The sequence below is a fragment of the Dysidea avara genome, chromosome 3 (assembly GCF_963678975.1).
Source record: "Dysidea avara chromosome 3, odDysAvar1.4, whole genome shotgun sequence".
Taxonomy (NCBI): Eukaryota; Metazoa; Porifera; class Demospongiae; order Dictyoceratida; family Dysideidae; genus Dysidea; species Dysidea avara.
Window position 1 is genome coordinate 5,736,098 of NC_089274.1, and position 22,110 is coordinate 5,758,207.

The 22,110-nt window shown below is 38.9% G+C and overlaps 5 protein-coding genes across 6 annotated transcripts; 3 read left to right on the forward strand and 2 right to left on the reverse strand.

Annotated features, from left to right (window-relative positions):
* Positions 1-4,593: 4,593 nt before the first annotated feature.
* LOC136249047 (uncharacterized) lies at positions 4,594-6,565 on the forward strand. Of its 2 annotated transcripts, XM_066040956.1 has the most exons (5): positions 4,594-4,774; positions 5,275-5,506; positions 5,558-5,743; positions 5,804-5,914; positions 6,032-6,565. In XM_066040956.1, the coding sequence occupies exons 2-5, from the start codon at positions 5,275-5,277 to the stop codon at positions 6,253-6,255; spliced, it is 753 nt and encodes a 250-aa protein (XP_065897028.1). In that variant the 5' UTR covers positions 4,594-4,774; the 3' UTR covers positions 6,256-6,565. The 2 variants fall into 2 exon arrangements, with proteins under 2 accessions (XP_065897028.1, XP_065897026.1); XM_066040954.1 differs by lacking the exon at positions 4,594-4,774 and having other exon boundaries at positions 4,906-5,506.
* Positions 6,566-7,472: 907 nt separating this feature from the next.
* LOC136251778 (uncharacterized) lies at positions 7,473-9,161 on the forward strand. Its single transcript, XM_066044190.1, has 5 exons — positions 7,473-7,477; positions 7,521-7,701; positions 7,819-7,951; positions 7,994-8,839; positions 8,898-9,161. Exons 1-4 carry the CDS (start codon positions 7,473-7,475, stop codon positions 8,689-8,691), a joined length of 1,017 nt encoding a protein of 338 aa, XP_065900262.1. The 3' UTR covers positions 8,692-8,839; positions 8,898-9,161.
* A 4,321-nt stretch (positions 9,162-13,482) lies between these two features.
* Positions 13,483-18,802, forward strand: LOC136251779 (uncharacterized). The gene is made up of 15 exons (XM_066044191.1): positions 13,483-14,437; positions 14,491-14,589; positions 14,644-14,727; positions 14,778-14,849; positions 14,904-14,987; positions 15,034-15,105; positions 15,160-15,243; positions 15,301-15,363; positions 15,415-15,477; positions 15,534-15,962; positions 16,016-16,156; positions 16,207-17,084; positions 17,139-17,241; positions 17,390-17,695; positions 17,824-18,802. The coding sequence occupies exons 2-15, from the start codon at positions 14,542-14,544 to the stop codon at positions 18,754-18,756; spliced, it is 3,360 nt and encodes a 1,119-aa protein (XP_065900263.1). The 5' UTR covers positions 13,483-14,437; positions 14,491-14,541; the 3' UTR covers positions 18,757-18,802.
* On the reverse strand, positions 18,683-21,761 carry LOC136249049 (uncharacterized). Its single transcript, XM_066040957.1, has 4 exons — positions 21,447-21,761; positions 21,164-21,360; positions 19,666-21,106; positions 18,683-19,613 (listed from the first exon to the last, which is right to left on the reverse strand). Exons 3-4 carry the CDS (start codon positions 19,794-19,796, stop codon positions 18,809-18,811), a joined length of 936 nt encoding a protein of 311 aa, XP_065897029.1. The 5' UTR covers positions 19,797-21,106; positions 21,164-21,360; positions 21,447-21,761; the 3' UTR covers positions 18,683-18,808.
* On the reverse strand, positions 20,913-21,344 carry LOC136251780 (ATP-dependent DNA helicase RecQ-like). Its single transcript, XM_066044192.1, has 2 exons — positions 21,164-21,344; positions 20,913-21,106 (listed from the first exon to the last, which is right to left on the reverse strand). Exons 1-2 carry the CDS (start codon positions 21,342-21,344, stop codon positions 20,913-20,915), a joined length of 375 nt encoding a protein of 124 aa, XP_065900264.1.
* Positions 21,762-22,110: the final 349 nt, after the last annotated feature.

Genomic DNA, 22,110 nt, shown 5'->3' on the forward strand with positions numbered 1-22,110 from the left:
AATCTGTGAATTTGCGCAGTTTATAAATTGCGCTGCGCATTTTGTGAATTCATAAAATGCGCAACAATTTATAAATTGTTATATAAATTGTTGCGCAGTTTGTGAACTACCGTAAGAGCTGCGCATTTTATGAACTGGATTCTGGCTTGTCCATTCAGCGTACCGCCTTCTTGATTTTATAAAGACGGTGGAAATAAGATGTACGTGGCTCTAAGAATAACCGGTACACCGGTGGACATAGACACTCCGTTTTATAAATTGTTGCGCAGTTTGTGAACTACCGTAAGAGCTGCGCATTTTATGAACTGGATTCTGGCTTGTCCATTCAGCGTACCGCCTTCTTGACTGATTCAAGTGCGTATCATAGCTGCTTTCAGGGAGGATAACAGGCTTCTTTTACCACCTTAACTTGATATGTTTGCTACTAGCTGAAGGGACATGAATAAAGACGCATTCTATAGCTATATTGCAGACTATCTCTCCCTCCAAGGTTCCTTTGCGTACTCTGCAGCTTGCCTGGAGAAGGTGCATACTGTCCTTCTCTGTGTTTCCTTCTGCATACTACAGCATTTGTGGTAGCTAGCAGGCTCATCGATCAGCTAATATTGATGGGCGCAGTCCAGCCTACATGTTTTACTTTTTCAAGCAGTTGTCCAGCACATACAAACACTACACCAGTAATGAAATGTATATCAGCACACTGATAAGGTTTGGTGCATTGCAACTCGTGTCCAATATTGTATCTTTAATGTCCAGTTTAAATGGTACGTATACTTATAGTTTCACTCTTACATTATCCCATGCATGTAGATGAAACACAACACGTAGTTACATAATGCCACCTCTGTGTGATACAGTTAACATATAATCAGGTATGCTGTGTTACATATAGTTAAGTATACTCCAATACATGAGTGAGTTACAGCGGCACAGCTCCATTTGATGAACAGCAAGGCCTAGAAAAGTTGTATCCATTTTCATCTTGCCTGGCTATAACCACATGTCTTCTTAAACACGGTTCATGGTACCCCCTGATGAGCAACTATATATTGTACCTGACCTATGGAATTCACAAACGTGAATACACAATTTGTATGCATAACTAGACCTCACCATGTCAGTCATATCATCATCCAAACTAATCATTCCACAAGAATGGCAGTAGTCATCCAATAATTCTAAATAAACAAACATTATCTGTTAATGCATGTGATACATCATCATAACTCATCAGTATATACAACAGACTATATGAAAAGAAATTCACTGATTTACCAAGAAATTCACTGATTTACCAAGAAATTCACTGATTTACCAAGAAATCCAACTATTCACCAAGAAGGTTATTTATGTACATGTTTACTTAATGCACAAATGAGTACACATAATGTGATGATGTATATTGAAATGTTTGCTGAAGTAATTAATAGGTGCATAATTATAACAATTTTTGTGGCATAGTCTAATGTATTTCAATACATTTCATTTTAAACAAAGGATTATGTAAGCTATATAGTTGAGTTTCACTCAGTGGGTAGCCTGCACAGAGTATCAAATAGTTAACTGAAACAGGTGATGTATTCATCCGAAAGTGCCCCCAACAATAATTAAGCTATTACACTTTGCTTTCAGCCATGTTCAGCCAATTACACAGCATTGCATGGGAAGCTCCTCTGCAACCATTACAGTCACTACATGCAGTAACAGAAAATACAGATAACTTCTGTTACACATGTAGGGAAGCCATTAAGTGGTGCCAGCTACCACAAATCAACACCTTCCACTGTCAGTAAAGATACATAAAGGAAGACTCAAGTAGGTCCATGATGTTCGCATTATAAGTACTGCGGTATGCCAAGTTAAGGTACCAAGCAACGTTGAAGAAATCAAGCCTGTAGCATGGGGTCTGTTCCAGGTAGTTGTAAACTAAGTACCGTGTGAAAAATACATACATGGTCTTACTAGGGGGTATGGAGGCATGCCCCTCCAGATTTCTTCTGAGATCACTTACTGATTGCTCCATTAGAACAAATGACTGTCTATTAGAGTGTCTCAATCTTTTTCTAAACTAATATATCAGAAAATTCAGTGATAGATGCATGGGCTCCATAAATTGATAGGTGGTTGCTATGCCTATGGGGATCATAAAGGTTTGGTCTTTTGCAAAAATATCACCTAAAATCCAGCCTGACTTGTACTTCACAACAGCTTGGCATGATTACAAACTTGGGAACCAGTTCAGTATAGAATATTGGTATATAATTTACCGCCCATCTCCACAATGTCCAGGTCTTATGACTAGTGGCTATAAATTTTTGTGATGTTTGAGAATATTATAGCATACACAATTCATTATACTTCCATACCTCTGTAAGTATTTTCTTGTAGTCTACATGTTTGAATGCAAACGTTCTACTATGTCATAAAATTTCTCAACTGTTGCAACTACTGAAACGATTTGTCATTCTCATTCTGTAAGTACAGAATTTTGTGAACGGCAGGAACAAACAAAACCAGTTTAGTTTCTTTCCCTTTGTTTCAGTTAACAGGCAAATATAGAAATCTTCCAACTTCAGCTCTGGGTAGTTTAACAAAAAAAACTTCTTTGTTTCAGTAATGCACCTATCAATGTTAAGCCCCACTACCCCCCTTCCGGGCTTACTAGGGGATTATTGGGGGATTTTGACCTGATTTGATCTGAAACTCTGCTCCACTAGTGGGGCATTTGACCGCTCAAAAGTTTAGGCATTTGTTTTAACTTGCAAACTAAAGGAATTGACCTGTTTCCTAAAGTGCCTAACAGCCATACTACATGGAGATTTGACCACTAGTTGCTCCCCCATGGGTGGAGAATTAGATTTTTCAAAAAGTCAAATCCCCACCATTTCCCCCACTACGCCCGGGAGGGGGTAGGTGGGGGATAACATTGATAGGTGCATAATGAAAGGTCTATTAGAAATATCATTTCTTTCCACTCTATTCAAAACGTCTGTTATCTTCTGCACCTTCTCCTCCGTTACTGTTGTGGTGTGATTGTGATCAAGATATCTTCCTCTACAGAACCTTTCAAATAGCTCTCTGTGACCTTCTTTCGACGTATCTCCGAGTCTAACTTCATAGTGAAACTCACACCGTTCATACACTGCCACGACGAAATCTCGTGATCTAACACTTGGAACGACAGTATATGGGTTATGATACAACTGTACTGTGTCGCATCTCGCTTTGCCATATGTCCGTACGACACCTGCGCAATTTATAAATTGTTGCGCATTTTATGAATTCACAAAATGCGCAGTGCAATTTATAAACTGCGCAAATTCACAGATTGCGCCTAACAAAGAAATAAGCTAGAAATTCTCGAGAATTTCCCGGGAAACGACCGGAACCGGCCACCGTATTACGTCTGACCATTCCCGAGAGTTTACGTAACGAATACGGACAACCCCACACTGGTGGTGCTCAACTGTACGTACAGTATTTTGCATGTCGGTTGTCAGTTGTACAAAAATTCTGAATAGGAATCACGTGAAGAGCAACCAATGATAGACGAACAAACATTTTCAAATTCTTTCGAAGTGGCTGTTTTTCACGTGATATCACCAGCAAAATAAATTGTAACTGACAACCGTCTTGCAATCTACTGTACGTACGACCCAGCGTACGTCTGACCATTCCCGAGAGTTTACGTAACGAACACGGAAAAAAGCCCCACATCACATGACTTAGAATTTGTCACTTGTCTCACAACTTCTTCTTATATACATTGGGCCATTTAAATTTCTTGTTTCTCGGACCAGACCGACCCATAAAATTTGTTCATGAAATGTTTTTGTTCATTTTTAAAGTTCACGTGTTTGATCACATGAGCTTGTGGTGTCGATGTATTGTTGGCCATCCATATCTGCTATTCTTGGGGTGAGCTTGGTTATTACAAGAAGAGTTGTAAAAGCAGACTATGGATGGAGGCTTGGTCATTTAAATGTACTAATCATTATCGAACATCATAGTTATACGTGTTGCCATAACTTCAGTTTTAAAAATTATTACAAGGGGGTGGCACTCCAATATATCCTGTACTCTTATCTTCATCCTCAGTCAAAACGAAAGTCAAAAGTCAAGCAAGAAATTTGCAGTAGGTCAAAAGACAAGCTTCGTTTGTAAAGTGTATAGAGTAAATTATCTATTCTCGGACACCATGTATACTCGGACACTTGTTCTCGTAAACTACTGGATGGAATCCTACGAAAATTGGTGTGGACATACCTTGCATATAGCCTAACTATACCTCCAAGATTGAGCCAAAACTATTGTTTGATTGTTGTGCTAGACCACATCAAAGTTGTTGCTTGAAATCATACATTCTCGGACAAAATTCAAGTATTGTCGGACACCGGTCAGTAATTCTACATCAAATAATTTAAAGACTTACCACCAACACCATCTGTTAGGACTGTTCATTAGCTATCAGCAGAGCCATGGTTTACTTCTTTCTATCTCATTTGTAGGAAGCTGTGATCCGAAATGTGCGAGCATGTCACTACCTCTATTCTCGGACACGAGCTATCAGCTGGTTCTCTTATACATAGATAATATATACCTTACCCGGGATTGGAAACCGGACACACTTCAATACAAAAATCGCGAGCCGTCAGCATTGTAATAATTAACACTTTCGCTTTGATATGTAAGGTTTCACCTCGCCGACAGAAGAAAGGAAAAGAACGGGTAGATAAGCTACTAGTTGTGAACATGAAGAGGATTTACCGTGGTGGTAAGAACAATACTATTGTATTACTTGCATACAATCGTCAAAATTTTGAACAAATAGCGTTTGATGCGGTTTATGCAAAAAATGGCTTTTTAGTCGTACCCTCGGCTTTTGGGGTTCGTAGAGCAGTGTGGGAGCGATATTTTTCGATGTAAACTACACTGTTTGAAAGCTGAGACATTAGCGGACAAAATCATGCAACTTAAAACCCTTAGTTTTACCGTTTATGCCATCAAATTGCAGCGCAACTGCGAAACAAGCGATTTTGAGGTATTAAGTTTTGAGGCCTACAGGTCATTTTCTAAAGGCTACTAACTTTCTTTCTTAAGTATTTCCTGTAATTCATATGTATACAAACAAAATAGGATAGTTTTAAGGCTGCTGACTTGTACTGATGTAGGCGAAATCCTTGAATCTTCAAGTGAATGCAAGTATTTCCTTTTCAGAACTGTTGCTTTATTATTATGCATATAGCTATAGTTTGCACTGGATTTTTTTTGCAGATGAATGATAGGAGAGGTCACAGAAAGCTTAGACTTCATAGTAACAAACACTGGCAGCCTAAACCTAAGAGGCTACCAGTTTCAATTCCTTTGAGAGATGTGTCAGTGCTGAAGGTGTCTCTGCCACTGTCATTTCAAGTGTCTCTGCCTTTGTGTTCATTTGTTGATGCACCAGTCAGGTCTTTGGATATTTTGCACAGTAGACTGAAACAGTGTAATGGCATTCCTTCAGGTATAGTGACACAGTGTGTGCAGATGCTTAGCTAAATCATTCCTTTTACAGGGTGGATTGATACAATCCAAAATGCAGAATTGAGAATATTCCAACTGGGTTATTTTGAGTCTGGCACTGAGGTTTTAAGATCATTAGCCATTAAGGAAGACTTCTCATGGATTGTGAATTATAAAAGAGAAACTCTGAAGCCCTCATCTGCTCTTTTGAAAGACATTCCGACATCTCTTAATTCAGGTATTGGTTGGATTGCTGTACGATATTAAACATGCAATGGAAATTTTATGTTTCCTGTAGTTTCACATGTATCAAACTTTCTACATACAAGCAAGGTTTGCGAAGGCAACTGTGATGATGCATTCTTGAAGCTCCCAAACATTCAGAATGGTGAACTCAAAGATAATTCAAGTAAGCTGTCCTTTCTGCATACATTTAACTGTATGTAAAGTCAATAGAGCATGACAAGTTTTATGTGTGCATACCTTTGTTGTGTTCACGATACTTTGATGTGAATAACTTTTGTAGGAACCAGCACTGTGGCAGCACTGGACACTGCAAGGACTGGTAGCTTATCCATCTATCATGTTGAGTGTGATATATTGATGAACAGTACAGAAGAGTCCAGGCTGTGCATATGTTGTAAGAAATACAAGAAAACACTATCAGCTATGCTGTCATGTCGCCGAAAAGATCAGAAGACTCATCCCATGCAGCAGTCATACAACTTATGCGAATTTGAGTGCGTCTGAAAAAGATGAGCGCTTGAGAAATCTACACCAGGAGAGCAAAAAAGCAAAGCTTCGTGTTTGTCGATTACAAGAGAAGATTTCAACTGCAGCTACCCAAGACGGTGTAACCTTAAATGTTGATCTGCATGATGATATGAAGGCTATGATGGATGCAACCACAAAGCAAGTACATTCTATGTATCCAGAAGGATCTTTTCAATGCCTTTTTTGGGACCAACAGCAAACAGCATGCTCTATAAAGGACTCTCGGTCAATGAAGTGGCACCCACTAGTCATTAAGTGGAGCTTGTATCTCAGACATTTATCTGGAAAATCATGAACTACTGCGGAAAACAGGGTGCATCAAACTGCCTTCACAAAGAACACTGCGTGATTACACCCACTATACATCAACTACCATCGGCTTCTCTGCAGAAACAGATCGAGGGCTTTATGACATTGCTTTTTTGAGTAACGAGCTTAACAGATATGTCTTCTTAGTCATGGATGAAGTTCATATCAAGACTGACCTTGTATATGATAAACACCAGGGTTCTTTAATCAGCTTTGTCAATCTAGGCAACACTAACAATAGACTGCTTGAATTTAAGAATGCTTTGGGTGAGACACAACATGAACAACAACTCGCAAGTTCAATGTTGGTGCTAATGGTGAGAGGCATTTTTCAGAAGTTGAACTACCCATATGCGCAGTTTGCTTGTAACAACCTCAGTGGAGAGTTGATGTTTGACCCTGTGTGGGAGGCAATATCAAGGCTTGAGAGAATGGGCTTCCGTGTTTTAGGAATTATGTGTGATGGTGCATCACCAAATCATCGATTGTGGAAACTCCACAATGCCAAAGATGAAATGGTCTACAAAGTACCCAACCCTTTTGCACGAGAGGGACCACGTGACTTGCATTTCATATCTGATCCTCTTCATTTGCTAAAAACAATTAGAAATAGCTGGAACAGTAACAAACGAAAATTATGGGTAAGTTGATAGCTATAGCTGCAATGAGAGTACGTTATTTTCCTTTTACATTTAGTGCAATGGTAAAGAAATATCGTGGGGGCACTTAGAACAACTTTACCTTGATGATACAGGAGGACCACAAGCAGTACCCCAAAAAGGAGGAGTTATTAGACAAGTGAAAAGGCTGAGGTACGAGCATGTTTATTTAACGACGTTTTCGAAGATGAGAGTGGATTTAACTGCACAAGTAAGTTCACAAGAATGTGGTTAGCATGCTGTATAATGCATTATACATGTGTAGGCTCTTAGTGAGAATGTGGCTAAGTCGCTTGAAGAGAATTATGGTGAAGAAGTACAGGAAACAGTCAAGTTTGTTAAAATGATCGATAAGTTTTTTGATTGCTTCAACGTATCCAACGCTGTTACTGGATACCACAGCAGGAAATCATTCAAAGATCCCTACACTTCTAAAAAGGATTTTCGTTTGCAAGTATGTTATTGGTATTATTATAATGTATGCATTGGGGTGTGACATTGTTTGTAGACAGTAGACCATTTTAGAGAACTACTTAGTAGATGTTGTACTTTGTTTGCTTATGCACTGCAGTGGCTTGAAGAAGAATTTATGCCTTACTTGGAGAACTGGGAGAAAAGTGTCTATGAAAGGGAAGGATTTTCTCCAAAACAAAAGGAAATGATGTTAATGCCTAGGGAAACTCGTCTTGGCATCACTGTCACAGGTATTGCATGCAGTAATAATATATTATTTTAATCTTTTTTAGTTAAATCATTTGTGGAACTGGTTAAATACATATTCACCATACCAGGAGTTAAATTCTTCTTGAGTGAGAGGCTTTGTCAAGATCCTCTTGAAAATTACTTTGGCTGCCAAAGGCAACGTGGAGGGAGACATGAAAACCCAAATGTCAGTGATTTTTGTAAGAATAGTCAGGCACTGAAAGTAATCAATTCTGTTTGTGGAAGCATTTCAAAAGAAAATTGCCGTGGCAAGAAGCAGTCTATAGATATAGAGCAGGAGAGCAGGCCACTTAAGAAACGGTGCAAGGCTAAATGTAGGGACAAATCTTATTCTAAGCTTATAAAGCCACCAGGCGTGTTCAAAAGCAAATTGAAGTTACTGGCAGCCAAAAAGGTTAAAAAAAAGTCATTTGCTCCAAGAAAAGAATTGTTTACAGCTTCAAAATATTTGGATATTCCTGTACAGAAAGTTGTTACTGTTGATATGCCTGCCAGTTCAAGCGATAACCCTAACAGTAATGATGTGCCAGCACCAGTACTTAATGAAAAAGCAACATCAGATGTGACAGAAGCCTCCCATGAATCTTGCTCGAATGATCAGGTGAAAAGTCATAAGCATCAGCAAACTTCTGCAGAAGTAGACATTGTTGAAATGGATGAAAAGGATACACTTGCTGGCAGTCACGATAGAAATGATGTGACAGAAATGGACATCATTTGAGCAGAAGGCCCATTCTACTGATGATGATATGATTAGTGAGGCACTAGGACCAGAACCTGCGGAGGAAGAATTATCAAGGTGTTGTACCATTACTTTAACACGCCATGACTTCTGGACTTTAAAAGATACCGGATGGCTAAATGACCAAGTAAGGCTATTCGTGATGTAGTACTTATTTTTTATGTGTTGCCATTTTCTTTTGCTAGGTGATAAACTGCTACATGAAATTAGTAGCTGAGGCCAACACAGATGTCTACGTATCCAGCACATTTTTCTATCCAAAGCTTGTACGTTTTGGTTCCCAGGCTGTGTGCCGGTGGACAAAGGAAACTGATTTATTTAGCAAGAGGTTGTTGTTGGTTCCAGTGCACCTTGGAGCACACTGGTGTTTAGCAAGCATAAGCACAGCTGACCTACAGATTGTTTATTATGACTCGCTGCATGAACCAAATCCAGCATGTTTGGAAACATTAAAATCATATTTTAGAGAAATCATCCAACTGTGCCTCTACCACGGAATGGAATTGTTCTACTTCGCAGTGTTCCACAACAGACAAATAATTCAGACTGTGGTGTGTTTGTATGCAGAATTGCTTGGTGCCTGGCTAACAAAACTTCTTTCAACTTTAGTCAATGTGATATGGCTAGCATTAGGCGACAAATGGTATATTAGAATTACTTCTGCAAAAGTTGTTGCCTTAAATTCCATTTTTTATGTAATAGTTATACCATGGGTGCAAGGGATTTTGCTGATATGCGGCCCGAGGGTGTATATGTCAGTAAAATCCCAAGCAGCCATGGTACAAGTGATATATATCACTTGGGGCGTACTCACCTAATAGGTGAAAGAACTAATGAGAACTTATCCCATTTGTTTTATACAGTAGCATCTGAAGATCGACTGTGGTTTTAATAGCGTGGGCTAATAGCCATCAAAACGTTCTCCATACGTTAAAACGTCATTAATACGTTAGGCCATACCTATTGCATCTTATGTTGCGCGGGCCTGACTGACTGTCTTTTTTCATAACCTAAAATGATAATGATAATCACGAGATTTTTGATCACGTGTTCTAATATGGCTTCTAACTCGTGCGCGTGGTTAAGCGTGATTGTAAAAGAAGGGCTGAAGCTTGTACAGCGTTCAAAAATAATCAGTTGTAATTGGGAAAACTCTTTTGGTGATTTACTTTTGAAGTCGTACAGCACAGAAAGAAGAGTTGTAAAAGTGGAGATCTCCCAGACTGATCAATTTTTGTCTACCCACGAGGTTTGCTTATATAGCTATATAGCTAAGGCTATATTACTATTATTATTGAATTATGTATGTATGTGAATGTTATACAGTAGAATACAGCTATTAAAAGGTATTTAATATTTATAAATCATATAGCTACTCATTGTATTATGCCATGCGAACTTCATTTCCTGTACCTTTCATAAAAGGTCAACATTGATGCCCCAGTGTTTCTCTGTAATCAGTTTCATTGCAAGTTTGTATGCTTTACATTGGAAGATAATAGAAGTGTGAGCACTCCTTTGTCCTGTGCACACAGTGGAGACAAACCTAACGCCTTCCAGGTTATGATGTCTGCAGCTCACAAGACAGTGTTACCCCGACCATATGATGAACAGCCATTGAGAGGTGATCATGCCATTTACAATAAATTACTTGAACTGTTGAACAGCAGAAACTTAGGATGGAGTCCAGATATTGTCGAAACCACAGGTATAAAGTTTTTGAAGGCCCTTACAGATTGCTTGTGGATGCTGGATCCACATCATGATCAATTTTCCTCACGAGCTTGCATAATCCCAGAAGTTTTTTCTGGGTTTACAGGATTCAATAATTGGGCAAAGAAAAGACATAAAAAGCCACAGCTTTTGCAAGAAGTGCTTGAAAAGCACATTTCCTCACTCTCTGATTATTTAATGCATCCATGGCTTTCAACATCGAAATGGCAGAGTTTTCGGTCCTCTGTTGAAAAGCTTGTTGAATCCCTACACAAATATAAAATTTACCTTAAAAGCCACAGTGAGAATGTGAAGGAAACACATGAGAGGGTTACTCCCAAACCAGTGGAGGAGTCCTTTAGTGTTACGCCGATATCAGCTTCGCCTAATCCAACCAGAAAAGAGTATGTTAAGATTGAAGAAACTTTGAATGCTAAAGAAAAATATGACCCAGTCTTTTTAAATGATTTTGCCCCAGATGACAGATATACACGTCGTCATTGGATTGATGCACTATCATTGCGGTTTCCGGTGATGCTGTACAAATTTGCTCATGGATCACAGATAGGTACACTCTCTTTTGTTTGGAAAATTCAACAGGATGCTAATGATGCCGATAAAACAAGCCACCTTGTTGCCAGACTTACCCGTGACCAACCTAAGTATTCTTCCAGGGCCATCAGGAAAGATTTTCTGGATAAATATAATCGTTTGTCTAAAACACCAAAGTATGTGTTGCGTAATATTTATAAATCCTTGGTAGGAGATGCTTCTTCCAGCAATTGTGTGGTTGAGAAGGAGATAGATGAGCGTGTTTCTAAAGCACTGATTGATCTTGATGATCCAAATATTGTCTTAGATTTACGAGAAATGAATGGAAATCCTAAATCCAATGCATTTGAAGCCTTCTGGAATGAGATGAGTGAATATTTGGAAGAAACCACAACGGCTGTAGATGAAAGACGACAAGGTGATGTTATGCACATGCCTCTTGCCATATCCATCCGCCATCTACGGGATATTATAACTGAGCGTCTACAGAAGAAACATACAGATAATATGCCAGCAGTTCCTTCAATTGAATGGATAAGATTGCAATTCTGGCCATCTAATCCCTACAGTAGTGCAGCACTACGTTACACTGGACAGTTTAAGGTAAAGCACGGCGTACAGGTACGGCAGTTAAGAAAAGATCATCCTGATGCCAGATATGTGGGGAATATTTTAAAGTATGTGAAAGGCTTCTCAGTTCAACACAAATCCCTTGTTCGAATGATATCTGTGGATGATAAGGCTATCATACCTGTAGGAGAGCCAAGTTGCCCTGTGTCAACAGGTGTTAGGGGGCATAACAGGTCACTGATTCCTGTAGATAGACCACAGAATTGTGCCCTTGACCATGACTTTCATGTGCATGGTATTGTCCCATCAGTGTCCTTTATAGTTGACATACCCATATCTGCAAAAGATTCTTTCTTTCAGGGAAAGGCATGTGTCACTCTCAAGGACAAAGTTTCCCAACCCTCTAGTGCACTAAGGCACACATCTGAACTAAGGCATGTTTTAGAAAAGGAGGATTATAAGCCTATTTTAGTCACTGTTAGTGATGGTGGTCCTGATCATAGAATCACTTTTCCATCTGTGAAGCTAAGTCTTATTGCCTTGTTTCGTGCACTTGATTTGGATATGCTAATCTCTGTACGTACTTGTCCCTATCAGAGCTGGACAAATCTTGCAGAAAGAGTAATGTCTACTCTTAATTTGGCTTTGCAGCATGTGGCATTAGCTAGAAGGTCTATGGAACCAGACCTAGAGGAAATAATAAAAGGTAAGAACACTCTTGGTGAAGTGCGCAAGATGTTAGTTGAGAATCCTGGCTTAGAAGATGCGCTAAGAGATTTGATGCAAGGTCCAATTACGACTCTAGCTGACCGGTTCAAGGCAATGAAAATTAAGGAGCAGGGTGTTGGTGTTGCTTTTGCAGCAAGTGAAGATGAAATCAAACATGCATTAAATTTTATACAGTTTTTAGAACCATCCATAGATAGTGAAAAGAAAATGACCTCCAAAATAATGAAAGAGTCTGTGCCTCTTCAGGATTTCATTACAGGGCACTGCAACATGTCTAGCTATGTTTTTCAAATTAAAAAATGTCAAAACAATAGTTGCCTCCACTGTGCCCATCACCCAGTGCACATGACAGCTGAAGAATTTGAAGCACTTAGTTAGTTACTTGCCTCTACCTCTGCTTGATTCTCATAAGGATTCGTATCTTCCATTTGACAAAGTTTATGGGCAGCTACCATCAGACAAAGATCAACCTTCAAAGGGATCTTACAGCTTCCAGGAAGCGAAAGAACTTGATGCCAAAAGAAAGTCCCTTTTTACTAACAGCAAAGTTCGTAGAACTATTATATGCCGAGAATGCTTCAAGCCTAGGTATATTTATGCTGCACGAAAGCTGACCAAAGAAGAATGTACACTTCTAGAAGAGATTGATTACTCAAAGCTGTATACCTGTGGTTCTGAATTATTTCCGCCAACTTCATGCCGCTATGACTTGATAGTTACACATGCAGCTCTGATATGCAGTGATTCCATTGAAGTACAATATTACAGTGCAACGCTCGTATCGTTTCCTCTAATCTGTTACTTTTGTGGCTTACCAGATGGACTGGTCAATGATGATTCCATCAAAGAGTTACGCAAGCAATATGCTGTTGTACGGCCAATCTGTTTTTTGTGTAGATCTAGTGGCAAAAGGCCTGCCACTAGACAACCTAATAATATGAAGAAGCAAAAGAAAAACTAAAACCATACGTATAGTTACATAGGTTCATTTTTGGTAACAAATGCTTTCGTATTTGTATTGATGTACCATGCTTTATGTAGTTTGAATTTTAAAGTTTAGTAGCCATGTACTGTGATACTTTTTATGTTTACATTAAATAATAGTATTGAAAAAAACTATCATTATCAAATCGACCTACCTACCCATATTTTTCAAGGTTTCGCCCGTGCAACATAAGATCCAATAGGTATGGCCTTACTATACTTCAACACGCAATGTTAGAAAACTTGCGATTGTGGGATGGAGTTTATATTGTTATCATTTTTGTACTAAGTTAAGCCAACTAATTTCGCTATTGGGACAGTAAGTAAGTTATTATATACTTAGAACTGTAAGTTACTAACCTATTTCAACGTAGCAGTAGTAGCTTTGCTGTTCCATGGTCTGTTCAAAGGCTGATACGCGGTGGGTAGAAATACGCATCCACAATCGCCCAAACAATTATTTTGTGCCTTCATTATCCTTTAGTAACAACCAACTACTCTATCTTAGCCTATGTACTAAGCTTAGCAACCTCTACAAAACCGAGTCCCACAATACAAAGCTCTATGTTAGTCTCGTGCTCAGACCGCTTTTTTTTCTTTTGTGTGGGGGCGGGAAAAAAAAGGGTCTGGTGGATCTCCAATAGCGGTTTTGTGCAACCGAACTCCCAAAATCCGGGAGTGTTAAATTGGTGTTGAATTGGAACAAAGGCCAACTAACGAAGTGAGAATGAAGCGAAGCGGCGCACGTACGAACCGCGTTCGGCTATGTCTGTGCCGGACTGAACAGTGGCCGAACAGTAACACTCTCAGTATAGACTCTTCTGGTGGCGCGGGTGTGGGTTAACCGTTCAGTTATCTTTCAGAGACTCAATAGTCTAGATGGAGAAATGTTGCTGCTTATGCCTTGCAAGTTTAGTGAATGCAAAAGGAAAATCTCGTCAGAAGAAAGTGTTTGGTGGAAAGTGCCAAGCAGAAGTACAAAAGTTAAAAGAATGCTTTGCACAAGAAGGTTGTGGGGGACTGGAGAATTTTAGTATGGATTCAACATTATGCTACGAGTGTATGCAGAAACTAAAAGATTTGAGAATGAAATTAAACAAATCAGAGCTAAAGTATCATCTTTCATTCGCAATTTACTTTCATTCGCAATTCAAAGCAGCAGCAAAACATTCGTAGTGTGAGTAGCTAACCTTTGAGCATGAAACCTGTATGTGATGTGTTTAATGATAGAGTATAAGACGTTGCACCGATCACAGAGCAACTTCAGATGGTGGAAGTTCAATGATGTCCAGTTTTTCTAGAGTGTGTAGTGGTTTTCCATCACTTGCTGTAAGTTTGATTAAATGTAGATACATAAAGTAAGATTAACTTTATGTTCTTTAGCCGACAACAGTTCCAACGACAGTTACTGGTTCACCTGTAATGTTTACTTTCCCAGCAATGTACAGTGGGCTTCCGTCATTTAACGTGAGTTTTTTTTTTTTAATAAATCAAAACATCAAATGAGACCTTTTTAGCCCATGACAGTTACTGATTCTTCTGTGATGTCACGTTTTCCTGCAGTCTGTAGTGTTTCTCCATCACTTGCTGTAAGTTCAATCAAATGTAGATACATAAAGCAAGATGAACTATATGTTCTTTAGCCAACAACAGTTCCAACGACAGTTACTGGTTCACCAGTAATGCTTACTTTCCCTGCATTGTGCAGTGGGTTTCCGTCATTTAATGTGAGTTTTTTTAAATAAATCAAAACATCAAATGGGACCTTTTTAGCCCACGACAGTTACTGGTTCTTCTGTGATGTCACGTTTTCCCACAGTCTGTAGTGTTTCTACATCACTTGCTGTAAGTTCAATCAAATGTAGATACATAAAGTAAGATGAACTATATGTTCTTTAGCCAACAACAGTTCCAACGACAGTTACTGGTTCACCTCTGTTGTTTAGCTTCCCAGCAGTGTACAGTGGGTTTTCATCATTTGCTGTGAGTTTTTATTTCATACATGAAGTGACATCATAACATTAAATGCTTTTTTTCTAGCTAACTACAGTTACTAGCTCATCAGTGATGTCAAGTTTACCAGCGGTGTACAGTGGATTTACTGTGAGTATTTATTTAATAGCATTAATACATGAAGTGAGATTTATTTTGTAGACAACAACAGTTACCAGTCAACCTATGATGTCCATTGTCTCTACAACATCTGAGGAAGTTTCTGTAAGCTTACACGTACTATATATTGTATATGCATTATAATAATTGATTATGTGTAGATAAATGTTGGTGATAGGAAATACAAGATTAAAACTCCAAAGAGGAAATTGGCTGCAAAGCGGTATGCTAGACAGAGTTATCCATCCTTTACCAAATCTGTTGTGGATTCTCATCCTGATAATATCTTGTCTGTAATAGGGAGTGGTATTAAGAATGAATTTAGCCATATGAGTTCTACCAATCTCAAAACTATAATAAAATGTGACGGAGAAACTATTCAGATGTTTTCTTGGGATGCTATCTGGGGTGATTTAAAACTACACATGCCTATGTTCACATCATTTTTGGAGTCTTTTCAAACTAAAGAAGATATCCTTGTGAACTGTGTAGTTGGATGCATGCTTTTGAAGAAACGAAATCAATCATTGGCTTTTCTTCAAAGAACGTTATCCACTTTTTCTATGCTAATGGAGCTTCAAAGAAGGTGTGTACTTACCATGAATGTGCTAGTACAATAATATGTTTGTAATTGTATATATAGGTATACAGGTGTTTGCAACCATTAATGCTGTGTCAGTCATATGAGGCCACCCTTGATACCATGGACAGAATTGTAGCACATTATGATAAAATACCATTGTTGTGGAAAAATCAGTTAATGCAATACGTTCCTTCAACACAGGTAATTAATAATTTCATTCTTTAATATTTTATTATTAATGTCTTTCATAGAATTGCATTAGTGCAGACCAATTTTTCCCCAACTTGTCTGATTCAGTTTCCAGTAGTGAGACCTCTTTTGCCAGTCCATCATATAGCCCTATTAATACATCTAATGATTCTGAAGCAGATCGACCAACATGTAACCCTTTGTTGTTGACAACCAGTATTCTAGAGGTGCTACAAGATAATACACCAACACAACCCAGACCAGAACTACTAGTGGAACTACAAGATGGTATATCCGAGCAATGGGATGGTACATCACAGCCATTTCAGCCACGGGGTAGCACACCACAGCCACGAGGTAGCACACCACAGCCACAGGATAGTACACCACAGCCACAGGGTAGTACACCACAGCCACGGGGTAGTACACCACAGCCACGGAGTAGTACACCACAGTCACAGAGTAGTACACCACAGCCGCGGGGTAGTACACCACAGCCATGGCAGCCACAGCTACGGAATACTACATCACAACAACAGGATGGTACACTACTACAGCTACCTGGTAGTACATCGAACCCACAGGATAGTCCACCACAGCCACTAGATACTACATCTGATCCACAGGAGAATATTACATTCGGGTCAGAAATGCGACAGGACAGAGGATCCACACAACAGAATGGTACTGTAAACACCAATTGGCCTGGTTTCAAAATTGTTGGAGACAACATAGATAAGAACTTTCACCCATCATTTCAACGTCATAGCAATTCAACTAATTCCATGCATGCATTTCATATGTACGCAGTGCAAGATAGAATAGATTTATCATCATATTCTGACATTGCACCATCTTCCATTATTGAAATTGACAAGCTACTAATAAGCAAGGAAGACACCAAGTCATTTTTAGGTGATGCAGTTGTATTGCTGAGTAGGTATGCATTAGTTTATTGTAATGTATGTGGTTGTTAATATTTTTATAATTGCAGAATTTTGGTTCAACACATAAAAGTGTTTTCTACCCAAAAGAAAGATGTGCTGGCTCACATACCAAGCAAGTTCATCGAGGAGATGTCAATGAAGTCGAAAGTGGTTAGGATATGTAATAGTTACTGAAGTATTAATACATAAAGTGGACATTGTTGTAAATTTTAGAAAAGCAAAAGACTACCAAATAGACATTTAATATGCTATACATTTGTATTAATAGTGCCGTGTATGTAGTTTGCTTTTTGTGTAGGTACCACTTGGAGTGTTGAAGAGAAACGAAAATAGAATTGAGGAAATGTGTGAAATAATGGATGAAATTCACAAGTATGTGCCGTCCAGGCATGTGACAGAATTATTTCCACTATTCCATGATGAATCTGATTTTGAGTATGATGATGAAGTTTTTCACCAAATTTTACTAGGGGGTGATCAATTGACAACAGCTAGGGCAAGAGGCAGCATTGCTGCTAGAAGGGACCACCAAACACGCCGAGAGCGTTTACAGGGCTTGCTACCAGTGGTAGAGGATTGGCATGCCAAACAATGCTTACTTAAGGTATATATATATATATATATATAGTGCATTATTCACTACACAGTACACACTGCTTCAGTGCTTGCACATTTTTGGTAATTGCATTACAGTCTGCTAAATGAGCTGAATTTCTTGCTTTAACCTTGCAGGCTATTTGGAAGCACTTTTTTACTCAGGCTTCCAGCACAGAGAAAGGTACATTATCACAATTTAAAGTGCTCTTAAATGTAGCAACTTCCGTGGACCCTGAGAAGAATATGAAGGGATGCGAGGACTTCCTTCTCATAGTGTTGCACGCTCATGTTGTTGCTGCAGGAAACAAACTTATGGAGAAAAAGCAGTATGACACTGCCCAAGACCTTGCAAGAGCCATACTTCGTAAGTTCACAAATTTTGATCCAGACAAAAAGAATTCACAGAATGATAAAATTCACCTGTATGGCACAGAGTTACTAACAGTGGCCATTATTTGGCATTCCTTTGATGACTCCATACGGGAAGCAGATGGAGACAGGGTCCTCCTGTGCTGGAAATTTTTATTAGTGATTTTTCGGGCAAAGGGTCACAGAAACTATTGCAAAGAGGCTGTAACACTACTAGTTCAGTACCACTTTTTGTTGTCAGATCGCAAAGCAGCACAGATGAAGTGGTCTCGTTTTATTAACACATCTGGAAAGCAAGGTTGTAATATACCATGTGACATCCACTTAGAGCACCTCAATAAACGTCTTAAGGGGCTGATAACAAAGTTAAACTCCAATGCATCGGGTAGTAGTAATAGTATCTACCCTGTCAATGCTGTCAATCGTGCTGCAAGGTCTATTGGCTTGCTAAATGAACTGTGCGATTTATTTGAAGATCAGAACAAGGTTTCACCTGAATCTGGCAATCACAACAAGCCCTCTCTAGAAAAAGACGTCAAGTTGATAGTGGATGTTCTCAAAGAAGTAGATGTTTTTGACATTAAGCAAAGGAGAAAACACCGGTCATTTTCAAATATTGGTCAAATTTTACAGCAGTGTCCATCTGGACATTTGAAACCATGGATTTTATCAAAACTTGATGCATACAATTTAATTTAACATGCAATGTTTCAACATACAGTTACATTATTTCATTCCTGTACAATGCTACCTATTGCTTTGAACATTCTTCACAGTCACATAAAGTACTACAAATGTCACAACACTTGCATTTTATACAGTCTGGTTCATCAAAAAGTATAAATGATTGGAATAAATTACACCGACGACAGCTGCTGCTGTTCTCATAATATGCCTTCATGGACTGTTGCATGTGACGGCCGCCTTTTCTTCCACATATTAATAAAGCATGTGACAATTCACTATCACGCCCTGCCCTTCCAATCTCTTGTAGGTAGTGTTCAGGGTCACAAGGTGATCCCCAATGAATGATCTGGTGAACATCAGGGCAATCAATGCCCATGCTGAATGCTTTAGTGGCTATCACTATTCGTAATTTTGATCCTTGCTTTGTAAACACAGACAATACAGCCTGTTTCATTGCCACAGTTGAAGCTCTGGTGTACATAGTTAGCAAACGGAATTGCAGGAAATTGGGATATCCTGCTGGTTCGGTTTTGTCATCGCCTAGATAGCGTATCAGCCTTGCATACAAGTCAGAACAATCCCAATATGTACGACAAAATACTATAGTTTTAGGATAATTCATTTTCATCTTTATTAAATCACCTGCTATCACTGCACTCAACTCGTCCAGTTTCATGGCAGGTATGACAGAAAGAAAAATATTTGGTGATAAGCCAACAACGATTGGATTCTGTAGGTACAAACGATCCTTCACAGCTTGTAAAGTAGGGTGAGTAGCTGTAGCTGTCAGCGCCAAGATACGGACATGATCTGGAATAATGCTTCGTAGCTCTCCAATCATGGCAAATGCAGTACGGAAATCATCACCCCTAGATAAAAATATTTAAATTCAAACTGGAGTGTGCATACGTGTATACCTACCAAGTCTTAACACAATGAGCTTCATCCACTGCTATACCAATCAAGTTCTCCTTATACACTGGTGACAAAAGCATCTGACGATATTTAGGATTGCATATAATATTTTCTGGACTAAGGCCACTCCAAGTCATACCTTAGTTTCTGGTCACTCCCAAGCCTACAAATGGATGCGGGCGGGCGGATGATCAGGACTTCAGGACTATAGACTCTACTGTGACAATATACTGTATGGTATTATTATTTGCTCAATTTAGCAAATTCATGTTGATTTTGTTTTTAGTCAAACTTAACCAACAACATAAGTAGTTGTGCTTCGGCAAAAAATGCACTAGGGAAGTTGTTGATGGATCATGGCTAGCTATACACGATGGATCATGGCTAGCTATACACTGATGTATATAGCATTTAAGTATATTTATTTATTTATTTAGAATATACTATAGGAAATGTTTTGCTCATGTAGCTACTTATGCTTTCCAAGTGAAATAAATGTCTCATTAGCTATGTCAGGTATTACTATGACTTATAGCTAAGTTGTTCAAATGATCATGATCCAAAATGAAATTTAACTTCTATTTTCACATCAGAAATTCTTCATTCAAATGTGAAGTCTTAGCCCACTAGCTATGTGTTTCCAGCCTTCTATTCAGTTACCTTGAGAAAAGTAACTGTCAAAGTTTTGAGTCATTGAGCGCTCCAGACTAGTGTTTTTTAGTGATCATCTGGGAATGTTTAAACTATAAGGGTTTCTACTTGCCAATCTAATTTTATTTATGGAAAAGTTTAAGTTTAAGCTCACCGAATGTTGCCGGCTTTCCATACCCCTGCAGTGTTCAGTGATAAGGAATTTGAAGTTACTAGACTAATCATTAGAGGACTACATTTGAATTATAAAGTTAAAGCTATGGCCCATCTGCACATGATGGGCTAGTAGTTAATGCTACTGAAATTTCTTTGGTTACAAAAGTATTAGTAACAGTTATAATCTGAACAGCTATATAATCAAGGACAAAACTAGCTATAGTTAGAAACATTTTATTAGTGTCGCCTATGTACCTAATATTAGAGTTAAGAGTATAGTGTGACTGCTCTATTGGAATCCCTGACTGCTCTATTAGAGTATCTCGATCTTTTGCAGTAAAAAATAAGTGTCTTGCTGGGTCACATGTACTTAAGCACCTGTAATATTAATAATAGTCCTCATAAACTAGGGTTCCAGGTTTACCATGCGGGCGGGTGACCAGAAACTAAGGTTTGACTTGGTGTGGCCTAATATACACCAGCTGGGTTTCTCCCTTCACTACCCGTTCGCATGCTGCTTTATCCGTTTGTGATTCACCAACAAAGTCAACGCTCAAACCTGCAGACTGAAACTTTGCTGTTTGATCCATCATAATAGCAGATAAAGGGGAAATGCACACCATTATACTTCCTTTTCTGCCTGTGGAATTGAGTAAACAGTAAATTCATTATTGATACCAGCGACCGGTCCACCTACCTCGAGTTTTATCAAATACACTGGGTAAAATAGCATAGATGATCGATTTTCCATACCCGGTAGGAAGGGAAACGAACACATCGTTTCCAGAACAAAACTTCACCACTGCTTCCAATTGTTTTTGCTTCAGACTTAGCCCAATGTCACTAGAAGCTTGATGTATTGCTTCTTGTAGGTCCATAGCCGCCAGCCGTCACCTGTAGACACGGAAAGAAGTAGCTAGATAATCAATAATAGGCAAACAAAAGAACAATGTTAGCACCAGCTGGTACTCCAAACGTACGTGCACCGCTTCGCTTCATTCTCAATTCGTTAGTTGGCCTTTGTTCCAATTCAACACCAATTTAACACTCCCGGATCTTGGGAGTTCGGTTGCACAAAACCGCTATTGGAGATCCACCAGACCCTTTTTTTTCCCGCCCCCACACAAAAGAAAAAAAAGCGGTCTGGGAACGAGACTAGCTCTATGTCGCTCAATATAACGAGTCAAAGCGCATCGATTCTTTGAACTGGCTGGGTATCAAAGTCATTGGCAAACCGCTTTCCCATGATATTGCCCGGGCAATATGCGAGTTAAACACTGAGCGACGCCTTTGAACGCCCACGCTAAAGTGGTATATTATCAATTAATTAATATTTCGCTTGTATCATTTACTGTGTTGTTGTAATCACAAAATAAAGTTGTGTTATGCATAGCATTGCAAATGTTAATAATATAATATACTATAAGCTGCTATCATACAAGTCTCTACGTAAGCTTTTTGACCGCTGTGTACTCTTTTTTGCTGACTGCTTAAATTTCTCCATCCAAAAGCTCGCATATGAAAATCCACGGATAGTCACATAAAGCTGCACTATTTCCTTAAGAAGTGCACTATGTACCTCCTTCTCACCAATCTCGAAATCTGCAATGGAAATCAGCCAATAAAACTCAACATCATCACTGG